The sequence below is a fragment of the Falco punctatus genome (assembly GCF_963210335.1).
Source record: "Falco punctatus genome assembly, chromosome: 4".
NCBI classification, from domain to species: domain Eukaryota; kingdom Metazoa; phylum Chordata; class Aves; order Falconiformes; family Falconidae; genus Falco; species Falco punctatus.
The window spans coordinates 93,475,304-93,502,565 of NC_137583.1; the positions used below are offsets into that span (position 1 = coordinate 93,475,304).

Genomic DNA, 27,262 nt, shown 5'->3' on the forward strand with positions numbered 1-27,262 from the left:
AAAGCATTTATGCTTCACGGGATAGTTTTGATACAAAGGTTGCATGGCTTCTGGATTGACTGGTTTCTCATATGGTTGTTAAGCTATTAATGCTTTCTTTGTTGAAGATATCACAAAGAGAAAAAATGTCTGTCAATACTGACTTTCTAATTTTAGGACTGATAGAGGGCCCTTGGCAGTATCACTATCGATAGTAACTTTATTGAAGAATAAGTAATTTCATAGTTCTCATGATATGACCAAATGATGTATGGGTGCTTCACTGCTCATAATAATCCCTTTCTTTTTATAGTCAAATTTGTGATACTATAGTTACTAGTAACAGCTATAAACTGGCATTGTGCAAGTACATTTTCATCTCCTTCATTTGTGTTTGGAATCACAACAACTAAGTAAATGTCTGTATTCGATCTGAATTTCTTACTGAAGCTGTCATTTGGAAGAATAAAATGCCTGAGGGTGAAATGCATAGCTTTAAGTGATTCTGATGTGGTGTAATTAACTGAAGTTAGTGAGTATAAATTTACTACTTTACAGTGTTGATTAGATAAAGTAGAAAAATATACTTTAAGGCAACGATGAAAAAGAGGTGGTTTCAGAAGAATATCATGAAGTGCCTAGTAAGAGTCAGGAGTTACTATCAAAAGTGTCTGTGCTTTCTGTAAGAACATAATCTGAATGTAAATCACCAGAAAAAGAAAAGATCAGTCACTTGGGAAAAACTAGGTAGTCTTTTCTTGCTGGGTTTTATGCATGATAGCAAGTGGGTTTCACTGTAGAGTTCTGGAGTAATGTAGAAAATACCCTTTTATATGAAGAATCCTTTACCGAGTGAAAGTTCTCAAGATTAAAGATAAGGTTGTTTCTGTAATTCCAGGAGTCTTAATTCTGTAAAGACTGACAGTAGCCAACTTGTTCATGAATTTTTCCAGTTATGTTTAGTACTTTTGAAGCTTTGAGCTAATAATTACATCTTTGATAAGAGTAATTTTTATGAGACCTAATTCTTAGAATTTATTTGAAATTGTCACTTTTCACTAATTCTTGTAATGAGTTAGAGAAGAATCCAGCCTAGGTCTTAATCACAGTAAAATACATCTGGAATTATTTTTGGTGTCTTATATTTTTTTTATTCTTTGCTTGTTGTTTGAACCACCTTTTAAATAGAAAGCCCCAACTATGTAACAGACTGAAATATGTTAAAATAGGATGAAATATAAAATATTTTATTTTATAAAATATATTATAAAATACTTTATTTTTTAAACAAAATTTAAAAAGCCCCAAACCCAGGAAATCAACAAAAAAACCAAGGTGGTGGGCAGTGACAACTTGTAACTTGGAGCCAGTTTTCCATACTTTTGCATACATACTTCCAAGTTGTATTCTTCATTTCTGTGAACAGACAAATTTATAGCAGATACATTATTTTTGGTTTTCTGCCTCCTCCTTTCTAGAAACAAGATGGATAATACAGCAGAAAATAAGTAGCTTTAGAGGGATAAGCATGTGAAAATTGTTGCCTTTTTTTTTTGAGTTGGGAAAAATACTTCACATTAAATGATGTTAACTATATTTTTTTTTTTTTCCAAAAATCAAAACTAGTATCCAAGCCTTCCTCCAATTCAAATCAAGGCCATGGAACAGAACCATTCAGAAAGGTTTTTTCTGGTACAGCCCAGCACCTAAGTCCAGCAGAACTGGTGCGTGTGTTTGTGTGCTGAAAATAGCTAGTGGTTTTTAAACCTTTAATCTCCAAAATAAAAGGAAGGAGCTTTAAGTTTTTCCTGCTAAAAAGATAATTTTTTAGTAAAAAAGATCAGCCTCAGTCTGAAGTTTAGTTTTGGTTCAGGGCAACATAAGATTGTCAAGTGAAGGAAAGATGAAGGTGAAGGAATGAGAGTCCTACTCCTCCCTGGGCAGGGAAGGTCCAGCATGAGGGCGGTAAGTTAAAAATGTAGCGGTGCCTGGATCCTGTCAGTGTCCTTTGCTCAGGCATGTGTATGTGACCCAGCTGGAGAATAAGAGGAGTAAGAGCATGGCTTAAGTACCAACCTTCTTTGGTTTTATGTTTTGATGTGGAAGTTAGACTCTTTTGCTCAGCACTCTGCCTTCTAGCCTGTTTTCAAGAGAACCAGAGTACACCAGAGACAGCTGGAGTAGATGGAGACAAGGACACGAGGTTGTAAAGCCACTACGTTACTGCAAATTGATGTGTATGTAACCTTTCTACTTTACTTTCATTTGTGATCCATTAAAAGCAGGGTTTCAAACTGATTGATTACTTGTCAATTTTATAATGTCTAGAAATGAAAAATCAAATGTTTGTGCTAAGTAGTTTGGGGAAAAGAGAGAATTTAAAGAGCAAGGCAGTGGCCTCACCACTACTTTAAGGACTATCAGTTCCTTTGAATGTTTGTGAATCATTCTTTTAATGCAGTTAATTTTATTTACCGAGAAGACAGTGGGTTGTGACAAATGTAGCAAGTTTGAGGCAAGTTGCACCACTGTCTAGCGATCTCCATCTGCAGCTGAATTCATGTGATTCATCACAGTGAATTCTGTGGGTAGTGAAGTGCCAAAGTTTTGTTGGTCTGAGAAAGAAAGGCTTAGTGTGGTCCTCTTAAAAGTTTGTGTATTAATGAAAATCTATAATATATCTTTATTTGTATGCTTCTCACTTCAAAATACTGGCAGAAGCAGCTATACCTAGCCGTATTTTCAAATTCTTTTGTCATTTTCAGTTTTTGTGGTAGCTGGTAAGAAAGGGACATAAGGTGGGGTTTTTTTTCATTTTTTAAAAAGGCTCGCTTCTGGTGGTTGGTAATAATAATGCTTTTCAAAAAAGAAAACTTCCTCTTTTTCTTCCAGACGACATAAAATTAGTGGAAGAAAATAATGCAGAAACAGGTTTTGATGTGCATTATGAATTGTAAAAGTTCTAAGGACAGAAAGAATTGTTGTATTCTTGTCTTGTTTAATTTTATTCCTTGAAACTTGTATCAAACTCAGAACAAGTATTCAGCTTTGGTATAAACCTTATGCTGATGGAGAATCTTACTTACCTGTTGGTTAGATGTATCTTTTGAAAAAGTTTTGAGAATTAGTTTTGTAATTAACTTGAGCAATCACCTTATTTACTCTGCCAGTATTAGAGATACTGAAGTTAATCTTCAGTGGGTTGTCTCTGTTGTAAGCAGAAACCTACTTGGGGAACTTATTTCTTGGTGTAAATTAGTTAAGGCAGAACTGTGTTCTGTTGTGTGATTAGTTTGCCTCCAGCATATGTTACCTCCTTTAAAACTAACTTGGATGTCCTACAAAGTATTGCAGTTGTCCCAAGAGGTGTATACTTTAATAGATTAAATAAGTTTCTGGTATCAGACATGTTTCTCTATATAATATTGTGATGGGAACCTCTAGACTTCCTCTTTGTTAGGGTAGCGTAATCTACCTAGTTCAAGTACAAGGACAAGCTGTAATATTTTAGTGTAGTAGTAATTACTGAATATGTGCTGCATAGCAGGAGTCAGATCCGTTATCATCTAAACTGCTTAATGACAAGAGTGATTATGGCAATGTTATTCACCATAAGATTTTTACACTCAATGTATATAATCAATGACACTCATTTTTTGGTTTCTTTTAAAGCAGCTGATTGTCAGTGGAGAATTCTCTTAATATTGTGTCCTAATTGAAATATCTGCAGACTCTTGCTATGTATTGAAAAGTATTGTACTAGTGTATTAGAAATATAATGTGATTTATGATTGATTGTAGAATTCCACTGGAATTATTTATATACTGAGAAGACTTTGCAGTTTCAGCATCATTAGTGTATGGCCTTTATATTACATATTAGGACAGGGTTTATATACTGAAAAGTTGCATATTTACTTGTTCATCTTATTTTCTGATTCTCTCACATCAGTTCAAAACTATGATACTTTTATTCTAAATATGTTAATGCTGTATTAGTACCTGATTTTAAAAAGCCAACCATGTAACATGGTATTTTCTGAGAAAATAAGATAAGAGATATTCCCAATCATTTTATGAAGTTCGCTATTTATATTGAACATGTGACCTAATGATATACAGCTAAATTCATCCTTTCCCTCAGATCTGACAGTCAGAAGTGTTTTTTGGAGGGTATATAAAGATCTGATCACCAAACCATCCAATCTTTTTTCTTGGATGTGGGAGGAAAAACAGTTTCAGTATTATTGCTTTTGGTTCTGAAGTTGTTGATGGTTCTTGGTTCTAAATTGCAATTGTACTGTAGCATTTTTTTCATCTTTACTAGATAACTATAGATCTTGTGGTGTTGTATAATCTGTCTACTGAGTTAAGAAAGGTATTGCTATGTAGTGTGAGAAGACTTCATGTGAATCTTTCATCTTGTTAAAAGATCCTAGAAAAGAAATCACTGGCTTTTTTACCATGATTTTCACAGTAGCTGTTTTTTACAGGTATAAGTTTTTCCTTCTAGTTGATGGTAAGATGCTTTGTCTTAATTCCAAGATTAAGAATGATATACAAGTATTCTCTCAGATCTGTGCAGGTGGTGATAGACTCGCTTGACATTAGGACAGGCCAGTTCAAATCAAAGGAACACAAAGATTGCATAATGTATTTCTGCCATTGTCTCCTGGAAGTGAGAGGTTGATATAGCAGAAATATGGTTTTGATACCTCAAAAGTAAAACAGCTCGTAAGACAAAGCTGTACAAACAATGGAGGAGTTAATGATCTCAAGCTACTGTCTTAAGCAAAACCCTAAGAATTCTAGCATAAGTTTGAAAATTGCTTATCCATAAATGTGCAAGTCCAGTTTGCCGCTATCCTCCTTGTCCTCACCTGTGAATTTTTGGAGAATAGAAATTCCACAATTTGAAGTAATAGAGCTGAGTCTGAAGTTAATAGTGAGTAAATCTAAAATACTGTGAGAATTTAATTCGGAAACAAATTTTTTCTCAAGTTATGTTTTTTTCAGAGCCAAAACATTAGAGTGGATGTGGTTCCATATTTCACAGCTTTTGGAAACACAAACTCATTTGTCAGGCTTTCATACCATCTTATATTGGTAACCCAATAAAGGATATTGTAGTAAGAGAAGAAAAAGTTCCTCCCCAAGTGTATCACTGATATGAAAATAAAATACGGGCTGAGATGCAGTGAGATGTCTCAAGAAGCTTTCTTTAGCATATGTTTTATCTACTTTTTTCTCCAGACCAAGTATAACAAGGTCTGATTCCTCTTCCTTGTATCAAAAACTATCTTGCTGAACTTCATTGAAGTTACAGACCTCACGTGTGGCAGACCTACTGTTGGATGTATAGCATCGTTCAGTAAGATGCAGGACTCCTGATGTGTTTGCATGTCTGCAGACAGCTTTGACAGCATCTACAAAACCCAAATAGCCACTCAGTTTTCCCAGCTAACTGGTGAAAAGTTCTTGAGGAAAATAAAGGTGACGTGTTAGATTAATTTCAGTGTTAAAAAGCAAAATAACGGACCTCTGAAGCTGGCAACAAAGAAGCCAAACCACTTTGTTCATGTAGTGCGTACAAGGATTTCTTTCATCAGTTCCCAGAAAGGGATCAATGGTTGTAAGAAGTCAGGCTAAGAAGAAAATTAAGTTGTCAAAAAAACCTCAAAAATTCAGGATTCAGGAATGGCTTCTACAGAAACCCCTGATGTGTGTGAGCTTCCACGATTCCAGACAGGATGTATTTGTATTACCACAAACAAGCATTACTAGAGGACTAACTGTATAATTAGTTACTTAGAATCTATCTCTTGAGGAATGTTTCCCCTTCTCTGCTTCTCACCCACTCTGCCTTAAAAATCTTAATAATTTTCACAGCTGTCCAGAATAAAAATATTAGGAAATGGGTTAGGACATACTCTGTATTGCTCTGATTTTGAGATAGGAGACAATTTGAAAGAAGCTTTGGGCAATATAGATACATTACTTGTCAAGATGAAAACTATTTGATCTAATTCTAACCCAATTTTGAAAGTTCTTCTGTGCAAATGAAGGACATCTGGTCCTAAAGGATGCAGCCTGTGTGGAAATCTGGCTGCAATAATCAGAGATTAATCACATTTTAATGCAAGAGCTTATAAACCTCATCCTGATAGATCATGTTTTGTTGAAGTATGCACTTTCCTGAGACAAAATTACTAAACTCATAAGCATGGAAGAGTTAGGCAGCTGTAGAACTATTATGACTATGATCCCCACCTGGAGGAGTTCTGCTTTCTTACCGGTGATACTCTGTAATTGTGTTATTAGTTGTTTCATTAATACACAAAACCCTGCAACTGCTAATAATCATAATTTGTTTCTGTGAGCGTGAAAAATATATTAAAAACTTGAATGATAGAGGTCATCACTATAATGGAATGCAGCTTTCAGAACCTTTGTTTAGTAATGCTCGATTTGCTAGATTCCTGAAACACCCACGGCCTTGATACTACTCTTCTACAATATGATTTTTCCAGAAGCTCCTTGGTAAAATAAGTAGTTTAGGAGCACCGTTCCCAAAAGAGAAATAATGCATATTCTGTAAGATAGTTTAAAAACACTGTTTTGATTTCTAAGCCATGTGCATTTTCAGCTTTCCTTCCATACTTGAAGACATTATAGAAGGAGGTCTTGGCAAATCTTGATTTAAAGTTAACTGTCTATAGAATAGAATCCTCCAAAAAATATAAGTCTTATGGTTAGTGCAGAAGTGCTCAGTGGTTTGTGAATTGTGTTTCAGAGGACAAAAATACCAGAGAAAGAATAAACTTTTAGATGGCAAGTGTACTTTTCTGGAAAGAATCTGTCATACAGCTTTCTCTCAGGTGAAGTTGCCATAGGTTATCAATCACAGAATGGTTTGGGTTGGAAGGGAACTTTAAAGATCATCTAGTCCAGCCTCCCTGCCATTGGCAGGGACATCAATATATGTTTACCAAGCATCTGTGACAGACTTTTTAAAAACACCCCAACTTATTCACAAATAGTTTTTTTTGCAATCTGCTACCTCAAAATCTGAGTTACTAATATTTGAATTAGATGCTCTGAAGTAGCTTGAAAATAGTTGCTAGCATGAATAATTATTGTTAAATAGCTCTGCACAGATCTGTTGTGCTATACTCAGACTAGTTCAATAAACATTGTAAAAAGATCTGATACAGTTTCCTGTATAATTCTTGATTCCTTTCTCTACTCCTCTGTTTGTTCATAGACTCTTTAATCTTTTATACCTTAAATATCTGTTGTATCAGGTTCCCTACAGAACCATATTGTTCAGGAGATGACATGTTGTGGTCAGAGTTACCAAGATATCACCTTGTACTTCCTCAGGTTTTGCATTTGTTTTCTATCCCTTGTGTTTTAAGTAAATTGTAATTTGTTTGGAGTAGGTAAGTATGTTAAGCCCAAATCCTTAATGAGTTTTAAATGTCTATAATGTAGCTCTTGACAATAGTTTCAGACTTCAGAGTACCGTCTCACAAATAAGGATGTTTTTCTGCCTAAAATTCTTTCCCTGGATAAAAATGAAATTGATTAATCTACTGTTTTGAGCTATTATTCTAGAACTATATATTGTAGTAATTTTCTTCATTTTAGAGAGAGCAGGATTAGTATAAGAATTTCAGTTGGTGTTTTTTCTATTGTGTTCTCACTACAAATGTCCCTTTTAGGCACTTGATGGATTTGGAATGTATTTAAGCTTGACTCATTTGTCTGGATTTTCATCAGGCATTCCACTAGTCTGTAGGATTTTACCATTTCCCTGCTTTCTAGGTATTCCAATTTTTGTTACTTAGGTTTTTGTTACTTAAATATGTGGAAGTTTGCTTTTGGGTTGTTTTGTGGTGGGCTTTTTGTGGGGTGGGGGTTAGGGGCAGGGCAAGTTACAAAAGTGAGTTGTAGAAGATTCTGGAATAACCTGTTACTAGCTTTTTTAATGCACTATGTTGAAGAAAACTGTTTTTAGATTACTACGAGGATAATTCTTCAACGAAGTCACGTGCATCTTAAAAAAGACAGTTTCTTGATTGTTCCAAGTTTAATACATTAAGACTTCAGTAATATTTTACTGCATTATTTCTGAGCTCTATATAGATATAGAGTCTATTTGCTTATCTTTTTTTTTTTAATTTTATTCAGATTCTGTTCAAAAGGTCTCCTAAATGCCAATCAGTTCAGTTTTAGCAGTAATTTTTCAGGGACACTGACAAGAAAAGTTTGTCAGCTCCATTTTTGGCAACACAGGCAAATGCTGTATGCAGTCTTCATGGCTGCTGTGGCTGTTATCTCCAGTTAAAGACAAATAGGTCAGAAATACAGAATATGCTTGAACAATATGAGTTAGGATGACTGATAGCACAGTGAAATCCTGGCAAAATTTGTTACTGGTCTATGTCTGTGTTAGAGACTACCAGTTCAGTCAGTAGCCCTGGCTTCGTGGATTGTAACAACGTGGTATTTTTTTATTTGTATGTGAAACAATGAGGTAATTTTTTTAATCACTAAAAGCATAGCATTGAGACACATGGCTAGTGTTTCTGGTGAATTAGTATACGCAGTCCTTTCAGATATAGAAACCTCTTTGGTGGTTTGGATAAGCATAAATGCCAAAGTTGTTATTCAGTAAGGTGAACTTCCAAGTATTCTAGCATTTTTGAGAGCTGATGAAATCATTATTGTGACTAAAATCAAGAAAGAAGATATAGCCAGGCAAATTCCTGAGTTAACGGCTGTAAGAATTCCCGTAATTTGGCATGCATCAATTTTGCATAGTTTTTGCAGTATGTTTCACATTGCATTTGAATTTTTCAGAACTGTCTTGGCTATCACTCCAGGATAAATTATTTCATAGGCATCTTGAAAAATGGCTGTTGCCTTAGGAATAATATTCATAATGATAAAGGCTTTAAAGGCTTTTTTTTTACTAGAGACTTCTTAAGATACAGAATCAAGTATCTGTCTGGCTCATGAACACAACTTAGGAACAATCTTGTTAAAGTTTGACTAATGTGTTATTAGAATGACTTATTTACGCTTAAGACAAATAGCATGAATTTGTAGATCTCAACTAAGTTTTCCACAATCCCTAGAGTTCTGTTAATTCCGTAGACCAGTTGTTCTCAAACTTACCTTCCAACAGCCACTCAGTCAGTCACACACCCACACTCACACCCCTCTCCCCACCCCCCCACCCCCCCCATGTTGTCCATCCCGTCCTTTCCCTGGAATATGCTCAGCCGTACAGTATTTGATGCAGTTTCCTGTCTAAGACACCTTATGTGAAGTGTTTTGAAAGGATTTCAATGTCCTTTAAACTTATGAAGAGATTTATCAGCAAGCGCCACTGTGCAGATTTTTATAGGCATGTATGACTTAGTTGCCTTATTTTGCTGTTATCTGCATGAAGCATTTTGTTACATTTTGTAATAGAAGCTTTTTTGTTGCTTAAAAATTCCAGTAACCATAGTTAGTGGTTGAGTGAAATTAAGTCTCTTCTCATCTCATATTTTATTAACTAAACTAGAAACAGAAGCTTTCTGTGGTCAATGTGACTTGTTTCTTAAGCAACATGACTTCATTGCTGCTCAAAAGATTGCCTCCAAAGGTTTTAAGCCTATTTAGAGAAGGTTCTTATCAGAGAATTATTAACATCTTTTGCAAAGTATAGAAGACTTGTAATCCTCCTGGCATGAACTGTCCATCTGTGACTATATACCTTTCAGTGAGTTCTAAGAAATATTTTTACATCTTTCGATTTACTTTAACATGTTCCTGTGTATGCTTTCTGATTATTTAGACAATAAACCAAATTGTTATCCTGTATAGATGTAGCTAACTGGTTGTTTTTAGGGGGTGGTTTGTTGTTTTTTTTTTGGGGGGGTGGTGGTGGTGGTGTCGGGAAGGAATATTCCTAGCACGGTGGGTTGAGGTGTTCTAGATGCGGTGTAGCAGAACTTGCTATTAGGATAGAGTTCAGCTGATAGCAGTGATTGCTCAGAGCTTCATTTGTGCCTCTAGATGATTCTGGTCCTAAACATGAGTCAATATACTTGCAGTTTAGGGATATGCACAATATAAGGTGAAAAACTATAACCACAGGTTGAAGTAGTTATTTTAATTCTACTTTTTCTTGGTTTTATGGGTCTTGTGAAGTGGTTGAGGTATTTTATTTTTCCTCCCCAATGATCACAAGCTACTTTACCTGTCTTGCTAAAAGGAACTGGCAGATTTAACTGAAGCAAAACTGAGTGGCCTAATAGACAAACACCTATGAAACTGTCTAACCATTTTAGAATAATACTGTGTTGTAGTGGGCAGTAATATTATTAGCAGTCATTTGTTGAGAAGTTGCTGCTCTTCTGTGTTTACCTAGTATAAGAATGGACTTGGTTCTGAAACTGTTTGTTATTAGACTTTTGGGCAAGCACTTGTGCTTGAAGCTCTTGAACCAGGGTCAAAGTCAGTAACTTCCAGTCCTGTCGATGTATTTGGTATAAACACACTTTCAGGAGACACATTCACATCTCAGCTACAGTCTAAGCAGTCTTTTGTTTCTATGGTTCTCTAAGCATTTCCCTATCAAAAATTCTTGTGGCATTTTGTGCCTTGTGGCATGTTTCTTCTGCAGATTAAATCATTAACTAATTAATGTTGTATCTTGTATCTTTTCAAACCTTATAGGTATAATCTCCAAGCTTAGTAGTATGTTTTTTGGGGCTGGCATTTACACATCTACTTTGTTGTCTTTTTTCCTTCATATAACAAGGATGTTTCCATCGGTTTGAGAGTTACAATCGTTAATTTTACTGACCTGTTATATACTTCTCTTGTATTAAGCATCACAAATTGACCCAGGGTTTACATTTGCTCATCTCTTATATCCAGAGAAGAAAAACATGGGAAGGTTAATAGCTTGGCAAAATTGAGTTTCCGTATTTATCTGTATTAAAATTAAGGAAAAGTCATTGGAGTCATCTGGTTAAAACTGTGAATATAAATTACCTTTTTGCTTGTGTTATGATGAAATGTAATGAACTAGTCGAAGTTTCAAACTTCACAAAAACTCCTACCTGTTCAGCTTCCATGCTTCGCCTCCCGTCCTTGACTTTGTAGGATTTAAACTAGGTGCATTATGTGAATTTTTTTACAATTGCAGAGTACTAAAGGAAAGGAAGTGGTGTTCATAAAATCTGAACATTCATTCTCAACACATCCCAACTCTCCTTTCTGTTTCCCAATTCCATCTTTTCTTTGCTTATGTGGGTGCATTCCTTCTATAGCCTGAGAACTATATGAAAGTAAATTCACATATTATTTACATCTATTACGGGTTTTTCTTACAGGACAAAATCACAAAGATGGCTCTAGCAAGCCTTTTGTAAATATACATACTCAATGTAATGATAATTTTTAACTTTTCAGAATAGGGATTTAAGTACTCCTCAGGCTATTTCTACAAAGCTGCATAGCTGTATGACTAGTTGCTAAATGTGGTCCAGGTCAAACTTGATGAATATTAGTGGTGTCATAATTTTAGAAGGCTTGATAATATTTTTAAAAAATCTTTACCTAGGTTTTATATCCACCCTTTTTATGTTTAAGATAGCCCCGTAGGGTATCCCTGCAATCGTAGATTTGACTGCCTGCTGTTTATCAATGATTAGTCAAATCAATCTGTCTACAGAGTTCATAAGTTAGATGAGGCTTGGCTTGGCTGTCTAGATGTGTGTTTGCTGTTACCCAAGTCAGTGGTTTGTGTGTCGAAATCTTCAATGTCTCAGAACAAATTTTGATAAAGTCTAATATTAAACAATATAGGGAAAGGTAGACTTTCAGTTTATTAATTATCTGCTTAAATACAGCTTAAAACTTGGTAAAAGTTGTTGAAGATTTCCAGTTAAAAAGCAACAAATGATTTTATGTGGTAAAACTTGTAGGTAAAATATCCTTACTTGTTTTTTTCTTCAAAATCACGTGACGGCAAGTTGTTGTATTATTATCTACTTGAGGCTCTCATTTACTGTATCTTGTCTGTGCTGGAAGCAGTTCACCCCTGTTCTGAGGGGAAACATGAGGTAAAACTACTGTGTCTGCCAGAAATCCCAGCATGGTGTTTGCAGTAGGAGCTGTTAAGAGTCTCAGCATTTTCCAAGTCAAATCACTTTAGTGTCTTCAGGAACCGGACCTTGGTTCTTTTACTTTTGTGTGTTTGCAATAGAAACCAACTGCTGTAAACTTATGAGCCATGCAGGTAGATAGGATTTTGACTGGACCTCAGTAGGAGGAACTTAGCTTAACCAGTACTTCACATTTCACTCCGTTAACTTCCCGTGATTTATGAATGATGAGTCAAGGGGAATCTTAAAAACTTAAAATGCTTGTGGGCGGTTATACAGTATAAATGTGTTAAGAAGCTAAACTATATGAGTAAACTTACCAAATCTGACTGTTAAGCCCTGTCTCATGCTTTTCCTAAATATTCATGTCCTGCACATCTTAGAAACGATACTGAAATCCTTCTTTCTGATCCTGCCCCTGTGTACATCCAGTAGACCTTGCCTGTTGGCCAGCTAAACTCTTGGGAAGTGGAGCCTTGCAGCCAAGTGGCAGGCTACAGTGCTGTGCCTCCTACCAGGGTCTGCTCCCAGGCGGCACTAGTCACCGCATTCCCCTCCTCCATATGGTGTCACAGGACCGGTGCCCTTTCTGCAGCACGACAATTTATTTGCAGTGTGAGCTCTTACATGCTGGATGGGCCTTTAGTTTTACTGTCTAGAATTTTAGAGTAATAGTAGGTTAGTCATTCACCCCGCAGAGAACATAATTTTGGAGGCTTCTTGTTTAACTACTCATCTTCCTAAAATTAGATACTCTAGATTAAACCTTAGGCTAAAATGAGATTGAATGCATTAATCATGGTCGTACTCAGATGTGCCATGACACCTGGGGATCCTTAATATATGGAAGATAAGTGATGTTTACTAGTGTAATCTTAGTCCTGCTAGTACCACAAATCTACATTTGGTCTTTAGACTCCTGCAGTGTAGATGATCTGGTTAAAAGAAAGTGCCAATCTCTGCCTATTACCTACAAGAGAAAATGTATGTAAATGAAATATGAAGCCAAACCTTCCCCAATGAAAAAGTTAAATTGATGAATTATGTATTTTTCATATCTATTTCAGCTCCTACAGTCATTATGAAGAATTTGCATTATTTAATATCTTTTCCTGTGAGTCTTGACTCACATTTGTTGTGTCAGATACGGCAATGCTTGCTGGTCGTAGGGTGATGGTTTACTGGTATCAGACTTTGGTTGGAGGTGTGCCTTTCAGACCACAAATATCCAGAATACTATGTAGAAAGCTATTAGTGAATATTACAACTATGGCTAGAATCATTCTTCAGTGTGGGCTATAAACTAGAACAGTTTCATTTTCAAGCATCATTTAGCTTTTTTATTGTGTAAGGGGTGAAGAATTTTTCTTGTTCCTTAATTGTCCCCTTGCACCAACAAAAATTTGTGACAAATGCCTTCTTATTTGTGGCCATTAATTCTTAGTTGTGTAAGATCACCTCAGCAAATTTTCATCAACATTTTTTTTCATGTAGATGTAGCTTTTGTGTACTCTATCACTAATTGTAAAGGCTGCTTTGGATTTGACTGGACTTGCTAGGTCAACAGTCCTTGAATTGGAGAAGAGAATTTTATGGTCTACTGAGAAACCAGTTTTACATGGAAATTAAATACAAGAACAAGGGTTGGAAAATGTTAAGGCTGTGGTACAAAGTAAAACATACTTGTGTGAGCCAAGGACAGAATACTAGCCACTTTTAATTTCCTGACTTTTGTTAGCTTGTATTTCAAACTCCATATTTAAATGCTCCTTTTGCCTGCATTTATATAACTTATTTGGAGGGATATACTGGCCAGCTTCTCAGCTACTGTATGCTGACACTAGTTAATCACGTGTTTCTTTGTCTTTTAGTGAAACTCAAGATTCTTATGTTTATGTTGTCTTACTTTTCATGAGTATAATTAGGAGTGCCTGGCTTGACTGTTTTTGGTGCTTTGTACATATTAAGTTTCATTGCCCAGTATGTGGGAATGTAGACAGCATTTACCAGCTCATTAACCTCTTTAAATTGGCTGTGGAATGGATTATTTCCTGTCACCATCACAGGTCAGTGGATGGGTTACAGTCCAATGGACTCTTTATAGAATATTTGAAAAATGCTAAGCTGCCACAGCATTGATTGACTGGCATGATTTTTCTAATTCACAATTATTTGGGGGGGAAATCCAAACAAGATAGTAGGTTAATATTGTCATTGTTCTGAAGTCAGGAAAGGCAAATGTTGGTTAAGAAAACCCCACTAGCTGATCCTGTTTCTCCGCAAAATGTGAACATTTTATACACATACAGCATGTTTTCAGGACACTATTAAAAGCAGTGTCCGTTTAGACCAGGATGAAGTGCATGTAATTGTGTGCTCTCACTGATGTGTGTGACCCCTAGTAAGCATCTGTCCTGGACCTGTTCTTAGGAAGTAACAAGGTCAGGAAGAGTGGCCTTTGTTACTCTGTGTTGAACATAGTACCCTAGCCTTCACAAAAGCCGTATGTATCCAATAAAAGAAATTCACAAACCTTATTTGCTTGACAGTGGACTCCAACAGGGTTGACATCATCATTTTTTCAAATGTTACATTTACGCAGTCATGGAAATTTGGATAGATAGGTAATTTTGCTGTTCAGCTGGACATTTTCAATCAAGAATTTGATTTGAATGCATTACGAGTAAGAGCTTAAAAACTTGAAGACACTGGATTTGCATTAACTACAACTAGATACTTGACTTTTCTTTTTGTTCTGCCTGAGTAATAGCCGTATAAAGAGCTACCTTCTGTTAGTTTAGCAGTAGAGCTGGGTGCTTCCAGACTGTAGCCTCAAAACTTCTCAAGTAAATGAAGACTATTGCCAAAATAAGTCCCAGCCAATCAGAAGAGTTGAGAGAGCAGATGCTAATACTACAGCAATTGAATATTACTTCTCTGCACATGTAGGCAGCACATATATAAAACTTGCTTACAGGTAGCTGAATACTAAGAGATGTTGTGAATCCTGAAATTAGCAGACCACAAAGCCCTTCACATTAGTTGCTAACTCTGTCCAAGCTCTATAAGGTTGTCATGGAAAGTCACGAGCAGGCTTTGTGACTGTCTTGCAGGTTTGCTAACTATAGACACCTTGGATTAATCATAGGGTCTCATCACAGGGTATAATTTAAGATTACAGAATGCATCAAGAAGAGTCAATTCTGCATTGCACCCTGCATAAATGAGATCAATGGCATATATTATATTTTACTTATTAACCTAATAACCTTGAACATATACCAAATAATACTGCTGCTCTCCAGGATTCTTACTTGAAGGAATGTCTTTGATTTGTTTGTGTCACTGAAAACCATAGTACAGATTACAAGCTCTAACTTTTAAAGGTGCTTTTCAGGGTGCCTCGTCACTTCTCAAAACTTGCTTTTACTGAGTATTATTTGCAAAGTAAACACTTCATTTTGTGGAAATATGTATACTGAGTATTACACTGAATATAGATTTTCCTCCAGAAAGCTTTTCTGTAGGTAGATGCTTATTGTAACTGAACTGATTACTAAGCTGGTTTTATCATAAATGTTTACAGCTTGACACTATGCTGTTAGAAACCTAAGTCCCAGTTCATCAGAGCATTGACACACCTGTGCTAATGCTGTGGGTATTGTAACTTAAAGTTAATTGCTCAGATAAATGGATACTGGATATCTGCAGCTTTGGGTTGCAGTCATGATGTTGTGTGCTACTGGCAGATTGTCAGAATCTTAGACAACGATTCCAAAGAATGTACAATTGGATACCTTTTTTTCTTTTATTGGGCTTGATGTATCCTCAGCATAATGTTATATAGTACATATTATGTTTGTGTTAACATCTCAGTTCTGTTCTTAATTCTAAATATTGCATCCAGGAACTTCTGGCTTTGTTATTAATGCAACTACTGGATTTAACCATTATGTCATATACTGTCCATATATTGCTATTACTGAAATTATATATATTTCTCTGTCAATCATAATATTGGAACATTTGGATTTTTTCAGTTTTGGCTTGTACAAGCTGAAGAACTCTGTGTTCATGACACTTATTAACCCCCAAATTATATCTTATGTATCGGTATCATTGGAAAATTCTTAGTCCTTGATTTGTTACTTTGTTTTTAATATGCTATATCATCTTACAGTTCACCTAATTTTATTTAATTTCCTTTTCTTTAATCCAGGGTTGGGAAGAAACTGTGGATGCTGCCATTTCTTACTTGTTAAGAACTTGTTTGTCAAAGAGCTCTAAGGAGCAGGCTCTGACTCTCGGCAGCCAGCTGTGCATGCCTAAAGATACCAGCAGACTGAAAAAGAACATCACCCTCTTCTGTGATAGATTGGCTAAAGGTGGTCGCCTTTCCTTAAGTACAGACTCAGCCACTCAGCAAGCTGTTGTCATGCCAGGTAAGATGTGTACTACATGTTTATAATTCAAAATATGCATTTGTATATTAAACCTAAAAATTATGCATATTTGCTTGTGTTAGCAGTTTGTTTCTCACAGGCTGTGGAAACCAAACACTGCTTGTGTTGCTGACCAGTAGAACAACTTGGGTAATGAGATCATTTTAAATCTAAATTTTGTTTCAATTTGATCACTTATAGCTGCTCTTGCAGCATATGGACAGTAATGCAGCAAATGAACCTCAGATGATCATCTTTATTCTCTATTTTATTTATAACCTACTTCTTTGCACTTAATTGAAGGTATATATGTGTGCATTTCTAACGTGATGGCAAAGTGAGGAGTGAAAAGCCCTCCTTTCTTTACAGAGCAATGGTTATGATTGCATTATTATGGCATATCCGAATAACTGATTATGAAGTAGTGATAACACTGAATTAAAAAAATCTACGATCTTAGAAAGTACTAGTTGGTTGGGTGATATCTCACAGAAAGCATGAAATTAAAGATGAAACTAATTTAAGTAGGTGTCTAATAATATTTCTTATTTTGAAAAGGAATGTGGGGAATATTTCAGAGTGCATAATGATTTAAATGGATGTTGTGGAGTTTCTATTTTTTTAAAAGATATTTTATTCATGTGTTTTTTAAAATTCCTGCTTTTTAGTAACAGTGGGAACAAACCCACACCTTTTCTATAGAGTCTGAAGGCTAGCATCTTTGTACTGTTGCAAGACATTTTCTTCCTGCCTTTCTTCTCTAGAAAGTCAGTCAGTCTCTTTATAACCATTAGAAACTCCTGCTGACTTGGAAACAGTTTTTTTTAATCCCAACTTCCTGCTCTGAATTTGGATCGGACATTCACCCAGCTTCATAGTCTCCTAAACCCCATAATATTACTATGGTCGTTGGCCTCAGTGACCTCCTTCACCTACAGCAGTCTTTACATCTGTAGGCAAAACTATGTATTATATGCACGGTTCAGGCTTAACATTGGGAACTTATTATTTTGTCCTCATGGGTATCATTTTTGATAAAGTTTGGAGTTGTGTTAGGGCAGTATCTTGATTTTCTGTAATTTGTTTTCTTACATTACAAAAATAATTTGATTCCTGTTTAATATAATCTGAATAGCCTGTGCAGTGTTTCAGCAGCTCGGAAGTCCTTGTTATTAATACGTGCAGCCCTCCTTTGTGTGTACTACTTTAAATGATTCTTTAAGTGGATGCAGACTGTGCAACGGTAGAAACTAGATATATGTAATTTTTCTTTAGTGTTACACTATGCCCGTATCTGTAAGTGGACTGATAATCATGTGAAGTGAAGAAGTGGGCCCGAATAAGTGTCAAATTAATTTTACAATTTTTTGTGAGTATTTCTTTGCAAGACTAAAATAAGTGTTAAGGCTATTCGATTTGTTGAACTTTGAAAAGGTTATATATGCGCTGTTTTTCCTTCTAAGGATTTTGTGAAGGTGTAAATAGCTGCAGTTCATATTTTTCCACCTAAGGTAATAAGATGAATTGACTTAATAAAGAAATCCACTTCTGCCTGTTCAATTGACTAGTGTTACTGGGTTCAGGGGACTGTTCAATTTGGTTATGATTAATTCTGTTAGAAAAAGAGTAAAATTTTTAAAAATTGTAAACAAATTAGAAGAAACCTTGCTGATGATGAAGAAACTTGAGAAAGCGGTCTGGTCATGGTCTCCATATTGCATATTTAAAGATTAAAATCTTAAAAAACGTTAAACCCACTGTTTTCTATTACATTAGGCCAAACTAGCATCAAGAAGGCATTAGTGATACATACTAGAGTAATTTTTACTATTGTGATACAGGAATATAGTTTTACTACATCTGAAATAAAAATAATATAAGGAAGAAGTACATTCAAAGCAAAATGTAAGATATTTGACTGAGGGCTGTTAGCCGTGTATTGATGATATGTGGGACCAGGATTACAATTTTACTTGATGGATAGTGAAAAATTATGCACCTGTAAAGGAGCTGGTTGAGACCTGGTATAGCAGTGTCCCACCCAACATAAACTATTTTAGCTATGCTTGAAATTCCCTTTGGCCATGATTTACATGAAAAAGGCTTAAAATCTGTAATCCAAATACACATTCCAAAATAAATCATTTTACTTTTAATAGTGCTGACTCTAATGTGTAGCCGTTTTGAATATCAAATCACCTAATTAAAAATCAAAATTATGACCTAATTAGTCTAACACTTCAGAGTGTCACAAGAAGGTATTATTTAAAGAAATTATAAAACCTAATACAGCTTCCTTATTTTTACTAGGAGTTCAGCCTGAAGCCTTGATAAAAGGTTCGATACATTTATGCATTAACTCATTAACTGTTGAGGGAATACAGGTTTTTGAAAAGTATGCAAGAGCTTAAAAATCAGAATTTTCATCTTCATTTACAGGACAGGGTCATTAGAGATAAATACTTCTGCCAAATGCTTAGAATAGCATAGTGCTTAAGTAGTTGCTGTCTAGCAGGATGTGCTGTGTGCTTTGAAACTGTGGGGGTGTTTGGACAGACTCGAGACAACTGGGAGCTTTCTTGGGTGAGTAAAGAATTTACTGAGGCTTTTAAAGCATGTTTGTCTTGTCACCTGTTTGGGTGTTCTGTGGCTGTCTCTACACTGGCAAGTAATGTGGTCCATTAGAACCAGATCTGCAGGGGGAAGTAGTTGAGGCTGGCAACATGACTTGTATAACCTATGTGTTTCAGAGGAGGTTTGAACTAACTCTGTTCTTGTCTGCTGTACTGCCCCTCCATTAGCAGTTGCAGTGCTTTAAGTGCTTTCCTGGGATTCATCTGCCCAGTTATTCACCTGTTCTTTCACCTGAAAGAAACAAGTTTGTGTGCCCGACACCAATCCTCCGTGTGAAAACGGTGCAGTTAATGGGGGTAAGCAAGAAGTTTGCTTCACTCTTCATTCCAATGAAAAATACCTGTTCAGTCTACACTAGGAAGAAATTGAGAATGATGTCTTATAAAGTGAAACCAGTATACAAAATAACTATATGCTGTTGAGTAAAGAGCTCTTTGATAATGCCTGTAAAATAGCGGAGCTTCTTCTCCCAGCCCTTAAAGGAGGGAAAAGGAATAGGTAGAGGAAAATGAAGTAGAAATCTACATGGAGATGGTGAGAATTGAATTGTATCTGAGGATTTATGGTTAAACATTGGATGTTAATGTAGGGAAGAGTTTTTCAGGATGTTTAATCTCCAAGCCAAGCCAAAAATGGTCCCGTACTTGTTCAGTATTGTAGCTGTTGTTACCTTGAGGAGTTTGTTCAACGCAACTTTTTCTTAAGCCCATTCTTTTTCTTAATGGTGGAAACCCCCTTTTCTATAGCAACCAACTTAAAAAATTTGTTTAAAAATGCCTAGGACCCTTCTGGCATTACAACACTCTAACAGTAAGCTGGATTTCTGGAAGCTATGTTTAGCATGTTCAAGATAGTGTGCCCTGAAATCTAGAGAAGTTGCCTGAAGCCACATTGAAATGCTGATGATTATCTGTAAGTGTGCAACTATTTGAAAAATGCCTTCAGAAAACAGTTATCGGTATTTGTAGTTAATCAAAGAGCGTATGTTAGAAGTATGTCAAGCTCTCTGCTGGGTCTGGTTTTGTTCATTATTTTCTTTAATGGCTTCAGTGGTGGAATATGGAGCATGAATGTTAAAATTGTGGTTTTGCAAGAAGCTAGCAGTAGTTTCAGGCACATTAAAAGAGCAATAACTGATCTTGATAAATCAGAGGCAGGATCTAAAGTCAGTCAGATGGTGCTCAGTCGAGACAAGTGCAAAGGACTCTAGCAAGTATCAGACAAACTAAAAATTGAGAAATAGTTCCTTAAGCACTGTTGCCATAGGATAGACTCCTGGAGGTTGTAGTGGACCAGCAATTGAATAAAAGTCAGTAATATGATGCCATTAAAGACAAAATCCAACTTAGGGAGGTGGTCATGTGACTTTTAATGAGGCGCTGTAATTATTTATTTCTATTCTTCATGAAAAAGTTCAGTTGAAATTACAGGGTAACACAAGAGAAACTGAGACAAACTGAATAGAGTTCAGAGAAGAGCACAAAAATTATAAATGTTTGAAACAATCTTGCTTTTCGTTTCTTCTGAGGGAAAAAGAAAGAGAAGGCACATGATAATTTTCCAGTACGTAAAATGTTCTTATAAGGATGATTAAAAGTTAATGAGAATCATTGGCTAAATATGATTATAATGGTAAGCCACATCAGGCTGTATCATGTACTCTATTGCCTTTGGCAGTGCATAAATGGTTGGATGAGAGGAACAGTGAGGGGCTTAGGGAGTGGTGCTAACCCGAAGTGTGGGCCAGTGCCAGGGAAGTGCTGGGGAAAGGTGCTGTAGACCACCCAGGTTGTCATGGATTGAGTTTAATGTGTGTGAGAATTTATAGCATAAATCCTGATGACCTGCAGTGAATTAATTCTGTAACTTTTAAAGGTTTCTTGTAATATCTGTGCTTTGCAGGATTGCTTTGAAAACCTTAAACGGTGTCAGCTGTGGCTGTTTAGAGACTTGTTCAGGGGTCAGTCTGAAGCTCTATTTGCAGTATCACCTCACCTTTATTTTGGGTGTCTCAGCTAGTCTTCAGCTAGAATGTGATCCTGCTTTTCTTCTAGTAGGTCCTGGTGTGCAAATGGCACCTTATCAGTTCTGCTTTGTTCAAGTAAAATTTTTAAATTGTAAATTAGGATTTTATTTTTTTTTTCAAACTTTTTTCTTCTTTAACTGAACTTCAGTAATTTTTTTCTCTTTTATTTGGTTAGCTGATGTTTTAATTGTGTTTTAGCATGATTTACTTACATAGCTGAATGTAACTGGAACAGTAGAGAAACTATTATTTAACTTGAAAATCAACTGAGTACTGTGTTGCTTAAATCTGTGGAATGTCAAAGACTGTCATCTCCTCAGGTCAACTGAATCTTTAGAGCTGAAATTATAAGGAAAAGGAGTAATATTTTGCATCCAAGAAATAGGATTTGCAAATAGTTTTGTGTAAGCATAATATTTAAGATTTATATAAAGAGCTAGAAGTCAAGCCGACTGTCCATCTAGCTTTCTCCTCTCTCTTGTGATGGGGTTGATGTATCCAGAGTATTAATGACAAAGTTTATCTGAACTCTTAAACACCTTGGACAAGGTTGAAAATTATCTCTTGATAGCTTATATGGTAACTTAGTATCCTTATATGTTGTTTTTCCTGCAGATGAAACTGGTTTGTTGTGAATATTGGAGGTGGATGTGGCAAATAATGTTCTTTATAATGTTTAAAGCTTTGGAAGATTTTTAGCATGTCCCTTTAATAATGTTTTATATTGTAATAACTGTGACTAAGTTATCTAAGTCTTTTCACGATGATTTTCAATTTTTGCTGTTTGTATTCAAAATCTGAATGCTTTTCCTTTTTTCAATAGCAGGGTATACCCTGCTATACTCTGCTCCATCTCAATTTCCAGGCCCTTTCCTACACATTTGTTGCCTAACCAGATGTTATCCCAGTCTGTATTTATATATATGATGTTACTTTCCCAAGCACAGTAGTATATACTTGACACTTTGTCTTCATAGCTTTTTTAATTTATCAAGTTGAATTATAATTCTGCTTTGTATAATCATGATTCTATCATTCAGGTTATAAATTGGTAAGTGCTAACTTTAAAGACAATGCTCTTTAGCACATTAAATACATATATGCACCCAGAATGTATTTGAAGTCATGTTTTGGAAGACAAAAGTTTTTCTAGTTCCGCTCCCCCCCCCTTACCTAAGCTTATAAGAACCTCTTTTCAAAATCCTGTCCTGATTTCAGTGAGTTAATATTGCCCATTTTGAAGCTGTGTTCTTAACTGGAAAACTGGGATGCAACAGAATGTGTCATATTCCTTAAGGAACTATCTGTTTACATGCTGCTAAACTTGAGGAGAATGGCAGGACTAATTGGAAAAACATGTGGATTTGAGTTTCTGGAAGAGCAATATTCACTTTTATATGTATGTATTGGACATAAACATTGCTGCAAAGTTCTTAGTACGTAAAGGGTGTACTGTAAAGAATAATAATAGTTTTCTTGATCTGAAAAATCAGGATTTTTGTTATTGCAGATTCCTCTCTTACACTGTTAATTATAAATTATTCATCGGTCATTAGGGGAAAGGAACAAGCAGTATAACTCAGGTATTCTCACATTTCATGGTGTGGACTTCAACACAGAATGTCTTGCAAAATGTAGTGCCTGCCATTTGTACTCAACACAGATTCCTGTCTGTCATGGTAATGTTATCTCTGTAGCAACTACAGTAGATCTTTGCCTGGAGGTTAGAATCATGTAGTTCAAAATTATTCAAAAATAATTTAGCAGCCTGAAGAGGATATAAAGTCAGCACCGAGGACTAGTGAACGCTTTTGAACTACCAGCAGACATTCTTAAAATCACAGAAGGCTGACAGATAACAGTTTGAAAACTTTTTCTATACCTTAAGTACTGTGAGCATGAGGTTATGGTGTGCTGACATCTTTGTAAACCCCCCTCCCATGTCGGTGTAGAGGAGTGTATAAGAAGTGCCAGCATATTTTTTTTTCTCATGGACATGACACAAGTCCAGTGTTGTTTATCTCCACAGAAGACTGTGGTCTGTTATGAAGTGTGATTCTCATTTAAGATATTTTCCATATGTTTTCTGTAGCAATAAAATACTAAACTACTTTTTTTCCTTCAGTAACCCCCAAAATGTTTTTAGATATTTTTGCTTTTTTCATTTTAAATACATTGCGTATTCATAAAGCTTTTTAACAATGCTTATTAAATCTATGTAAGGAAAAGTGAAAGTAAAGTTTTATTCACAAAGCTTGCTGCAAGTGCTTGCCAGGATTTTGTACACCTGAAGGTCAGTCAGTACTGATGGGTTGAAGTGGTTAATCCACTGAGATCAGTGGAAACTGTCATTGACCAAATTAGAGTCAGCATTTTACCCATCTTTTTCATAGTGTTCCTTGCCTGGTTCCACTATCTCATGAGACACTACCGTTTACAAAGGTGTCTAGAGGACATTGGTAAGTATCTTTGATCTCAGGAATCTAAACCTTAATAAGAGTGTCCATTTTGCATTGAAAGTCAGTTTGCTGAGGACTTTTTTCTTTTAAAGCACACTTATAAAACGTTGCATGCCGATTCATTCCTATGGATTTGTTGGCTCAGGCCCTTAAATATAAAGTTGACATTAACTCACTTTAACTGTTGTGATGGAAACTCCAACTCATCTTTTCTAGCTTCCTTAAAAACATACCGGTTGATCAATAAAGTACCTTGAAAAACTGATTCCCCCAGGAAGCATGTTTAAGAGCGAAGAAGTATTTTTTTAATGTAGGAGATGATATGAAAAAGACTGAACTCTGCATTTAAACAGAAAGATAAGATTTTTCGTACATTTGCTGGGTAAATTTATTTATCAAATATATACATATATATATATATGAAGTATAGCTATGTGTCCCTAAAGTATCATGCTTATTAACCTTCATTTTCTTAAGTGCTCAAAACATATAGACATATTTATCTGATTTGAAAGTTAATGTATGTTTGCATTTTAACAAGTACACCTTTTATCTGTCTTGCCTGTAAAAGCTGGAGGTCTCATACCCAGATAAAGGTTTCTCTGTGGAAAGTTCTATACTACTTGTAATGAAACCAAAACAGATCCAGCATCACTGTATCATTTTTTTCAAGCTTCCCATACTTTTCATATGGCCTTAAGGCAAACAAACATTTGGTAAAAACATGTACTTTTAATCTTCTGTGGGTCTTCCTTCTAGTAAGGCTGCCAGTATGGCTCTGCTTTGGGTTTTTTCCCTGTTTTTCCTCATTTTCTTCATTTTTCTACATTATGCTTCACTGGTTTCCTCCTTCATACTGTGCTCTTTGGCCATGCAACTATATGCATGGTTCCTTCGCTGTGATAGTTGGAGCAAGTAACTATCACTAGCCAAGGGAGTAAATGACTCTGAGAGTGAGAGGTAGCAATGAAAGGGTGGGAAGAGCCTTTTCCTGGTCAGCTGTCCAGCTGGGTGGCCCAAAGCAGTAACTGCAGAGAGAATCCTGTGGTACTAGTGTGGATCTGTTGGTCAATGAGACTTTAGTGAGGACTGACAAAGGTGTAACAGAGACTAAATCTGTAAACAGCATGATCATTGTGTACTTCTGTATCCAATTTGTGCAGCTCTGCATGGCTGAGATGTGTCAGTTTGAACAAAGCTTTCTTCTCTCCAATTGCAGATGATAATCACATAGGAATGAAAATAAGAAGAAAGAAGTTGCCATAACTCTTACAGCCCATAGCACTGTCATGCACTTCTGTTACATTGTGTCATGACAGCTAATAATGAGACATGATATGGTATATAATGGAACATAATACAGTGCTGCAACTTTAATGTGACTTCTAGTTCTCCATGTTTAAAATACTATTGCAGAAATTTATCGGCTGTTCATGATGAAAAATTTTATCTTAATTTAAAAGCCTAGAACTAAGCAAATAGTAATATATCAAACATTTTAAAGTAATTATTTGGGTTCTATTTTTGAGGCTAAAATAGGTCCCTTGCCCTGTAATGCTGATTTAGTGAAAAGGAAGGGGAGTAGCAATCATTAGGGAGAATTTTGGGAGTGCTTACAGCAACAAGATTTTGTGGTTGCTCAAGAAAAGCTTAAGAACAGCTTGGTGGAGCCAGAAACATTGATTGTTTGGCTCTCAGATGTGAATCTTTACTCTTTGTAACTTCTTTCCATTGTAACTTTCTTTACTCTTTAAAACTCATTTCTATTGTTTTAGTAACTTAGGTAATTTATTTCTGTGGAAAGGAAAATTAAACCATACAGAAATTAAGTGACTTTCCCAAGGTAATACCATGAGTCAATAACACCTGTGTATAAATAGAATTCAAATATGCCTTATAGTCTTGTGCTGTAGCTCCTATCTATGGTTGGTTTTAGGTGTTTTACTATTAAAACACAGGTTACAGGTTAATAGTTTGTGTTGAGCCAACTTGCCTTGCAACTTGTTCTTGCGTCATTCTACGTGGTTTAGGTGAACATGTTTAAAGATGGAAATCTGAATATCAGACATGGGAAGAGAGTGAGGAGGATTGTCTGAGGTGGTCTTTAATTTTAATGAATTCAGGCAAATTTCATCACTATGCTGGGCTCATGGTAGTTCTCAAAGTGGTTAATTTTCAGGGATTACATAAACAATGGTAAAGCATTGGTATATATTTTTATTGAAAAGAATGCACTGATAAAAAATACATATTCTTAATATTTTTTTTAAGGACATTCTAAGATTGCAGTATTGTGAAAAGGGGCAAAATAATATGGGAGTGTAACAAGACACATTTGTGTGCAGGGTTGTCAAAAGTTTTTTATTATGTTGTTTAGAAAATCTCCCCTTCTCAATTGATATTACAGCTGGCAAAAACCACAGAGGAAAGGGGTACAAAGGTTAAGAAGGCTAAAGCAATATTTTTTTAAAAAAAATTAATAATTTAGAGAGGAAAATGTCATGCATAATGAATAAAAAAGAAATCCCACTTGAGATTTGGGATTCTTTCGTTGTACTATGAAATTTAGTTGGCAGCATTGCAATTCCAACTCGCCTCATCTAAGTACAGTTAGGATCAACACATTAGTGCCTCGGTGTGCACAGTCGTATTGCTGGCTCTTTGCATTGAAATCCATTAAATTTTAATATGTCCTACTTAAGTATAAGTGGTCACAAATGATTCATAATGTTGAGGTAAGCTTTTGGTGAAAATAATTGTCAGTTGAAGGAATTTCCCCTAATGATTGTACTTGTCACTGGGCTTTATTTCCTATATTGTTTGAGTCCTTGAGAGACCACAAGCAGAATAAACTTCTAAAATCTGCACTAATAGGCTAATTGTTCAAAACTATGGAAAAAGTGTTGCTAAAGGATAGCGTGCAGCCTCTGATCTTCCTTTTCAGAAGACACAATAGTAGCAAGTAAAAAAGTAGAAGTCCTAGATAATTATTTTAAGAAGCTCTCATAAATGATGCAATCTATTTTTAAATAAAGCCAACGTTTAATAATGTAGCATAACCCTTTTATTTAAGGTATGCTGTTAATAAGGAGTTAGTCTTGTATGTCCAGTCATACTTGAGCTTTCTACTTAACAGGTTTCCCTTTGTTCCTTTAAGTTTTTATTTCCTGCAGTATTTCAAGAACAGTCTATATGATAGAGACCATTGGTATTCGTATATGAGCTCTAGATATTTGAAAATCATAATTAGCTCTGCAGTTTAGGTGACATTACTTTCCAGTCCCTATCTAGACAAAATCACCAAAAAATTACAGTGATTGTCTGCTTTCCCTAAGTACAACCATGCAAAGCATATCCATCCACAAAAAGGTATTGGGGGAGAGATATCACAGAGAGATGAAGCCAGAGGGGTGGGTAGGGAGCGGATAATTTCCAGGTCACCCCTTATCTCTTAAAATGCTGAAAATAGGTTCTTTGGGAGCCTTTGTTCTTTTTTTTTTTTTTTTTTGTTTTTTTTTTTTGTGTGTGTGTGTTTGTGCACACAACATTTCT

General features: G+C 35.7%; 1 protein-coding gene across 4 annotated transcripts in view; it reads left to right on the forward strand.

Annotated features, from left to right (window-relative positions):
* The window catches only part of BBS9 (Bardet-Biedl syndrome 9), a 308,046-nt gene that overhangs the window by 138,211 nt on the left and 142,573 nt on the right, over positions 1-27,262 (forward strand). For all 4 annotated transcript variants that reach the window (XM_080383273.1, XM_080383274.1, XM_080383272.1 and 1 more), the window contains one exon: positions 16,369-16,591. In XM_080383273.1, coding sequence (XP_080239399.1) covers positions 16,369-16,591 — 223 coding nt within the window. The remainder of the gene's footprint in view (positions 1-16,368; positions 16,592-27,262) is intronic.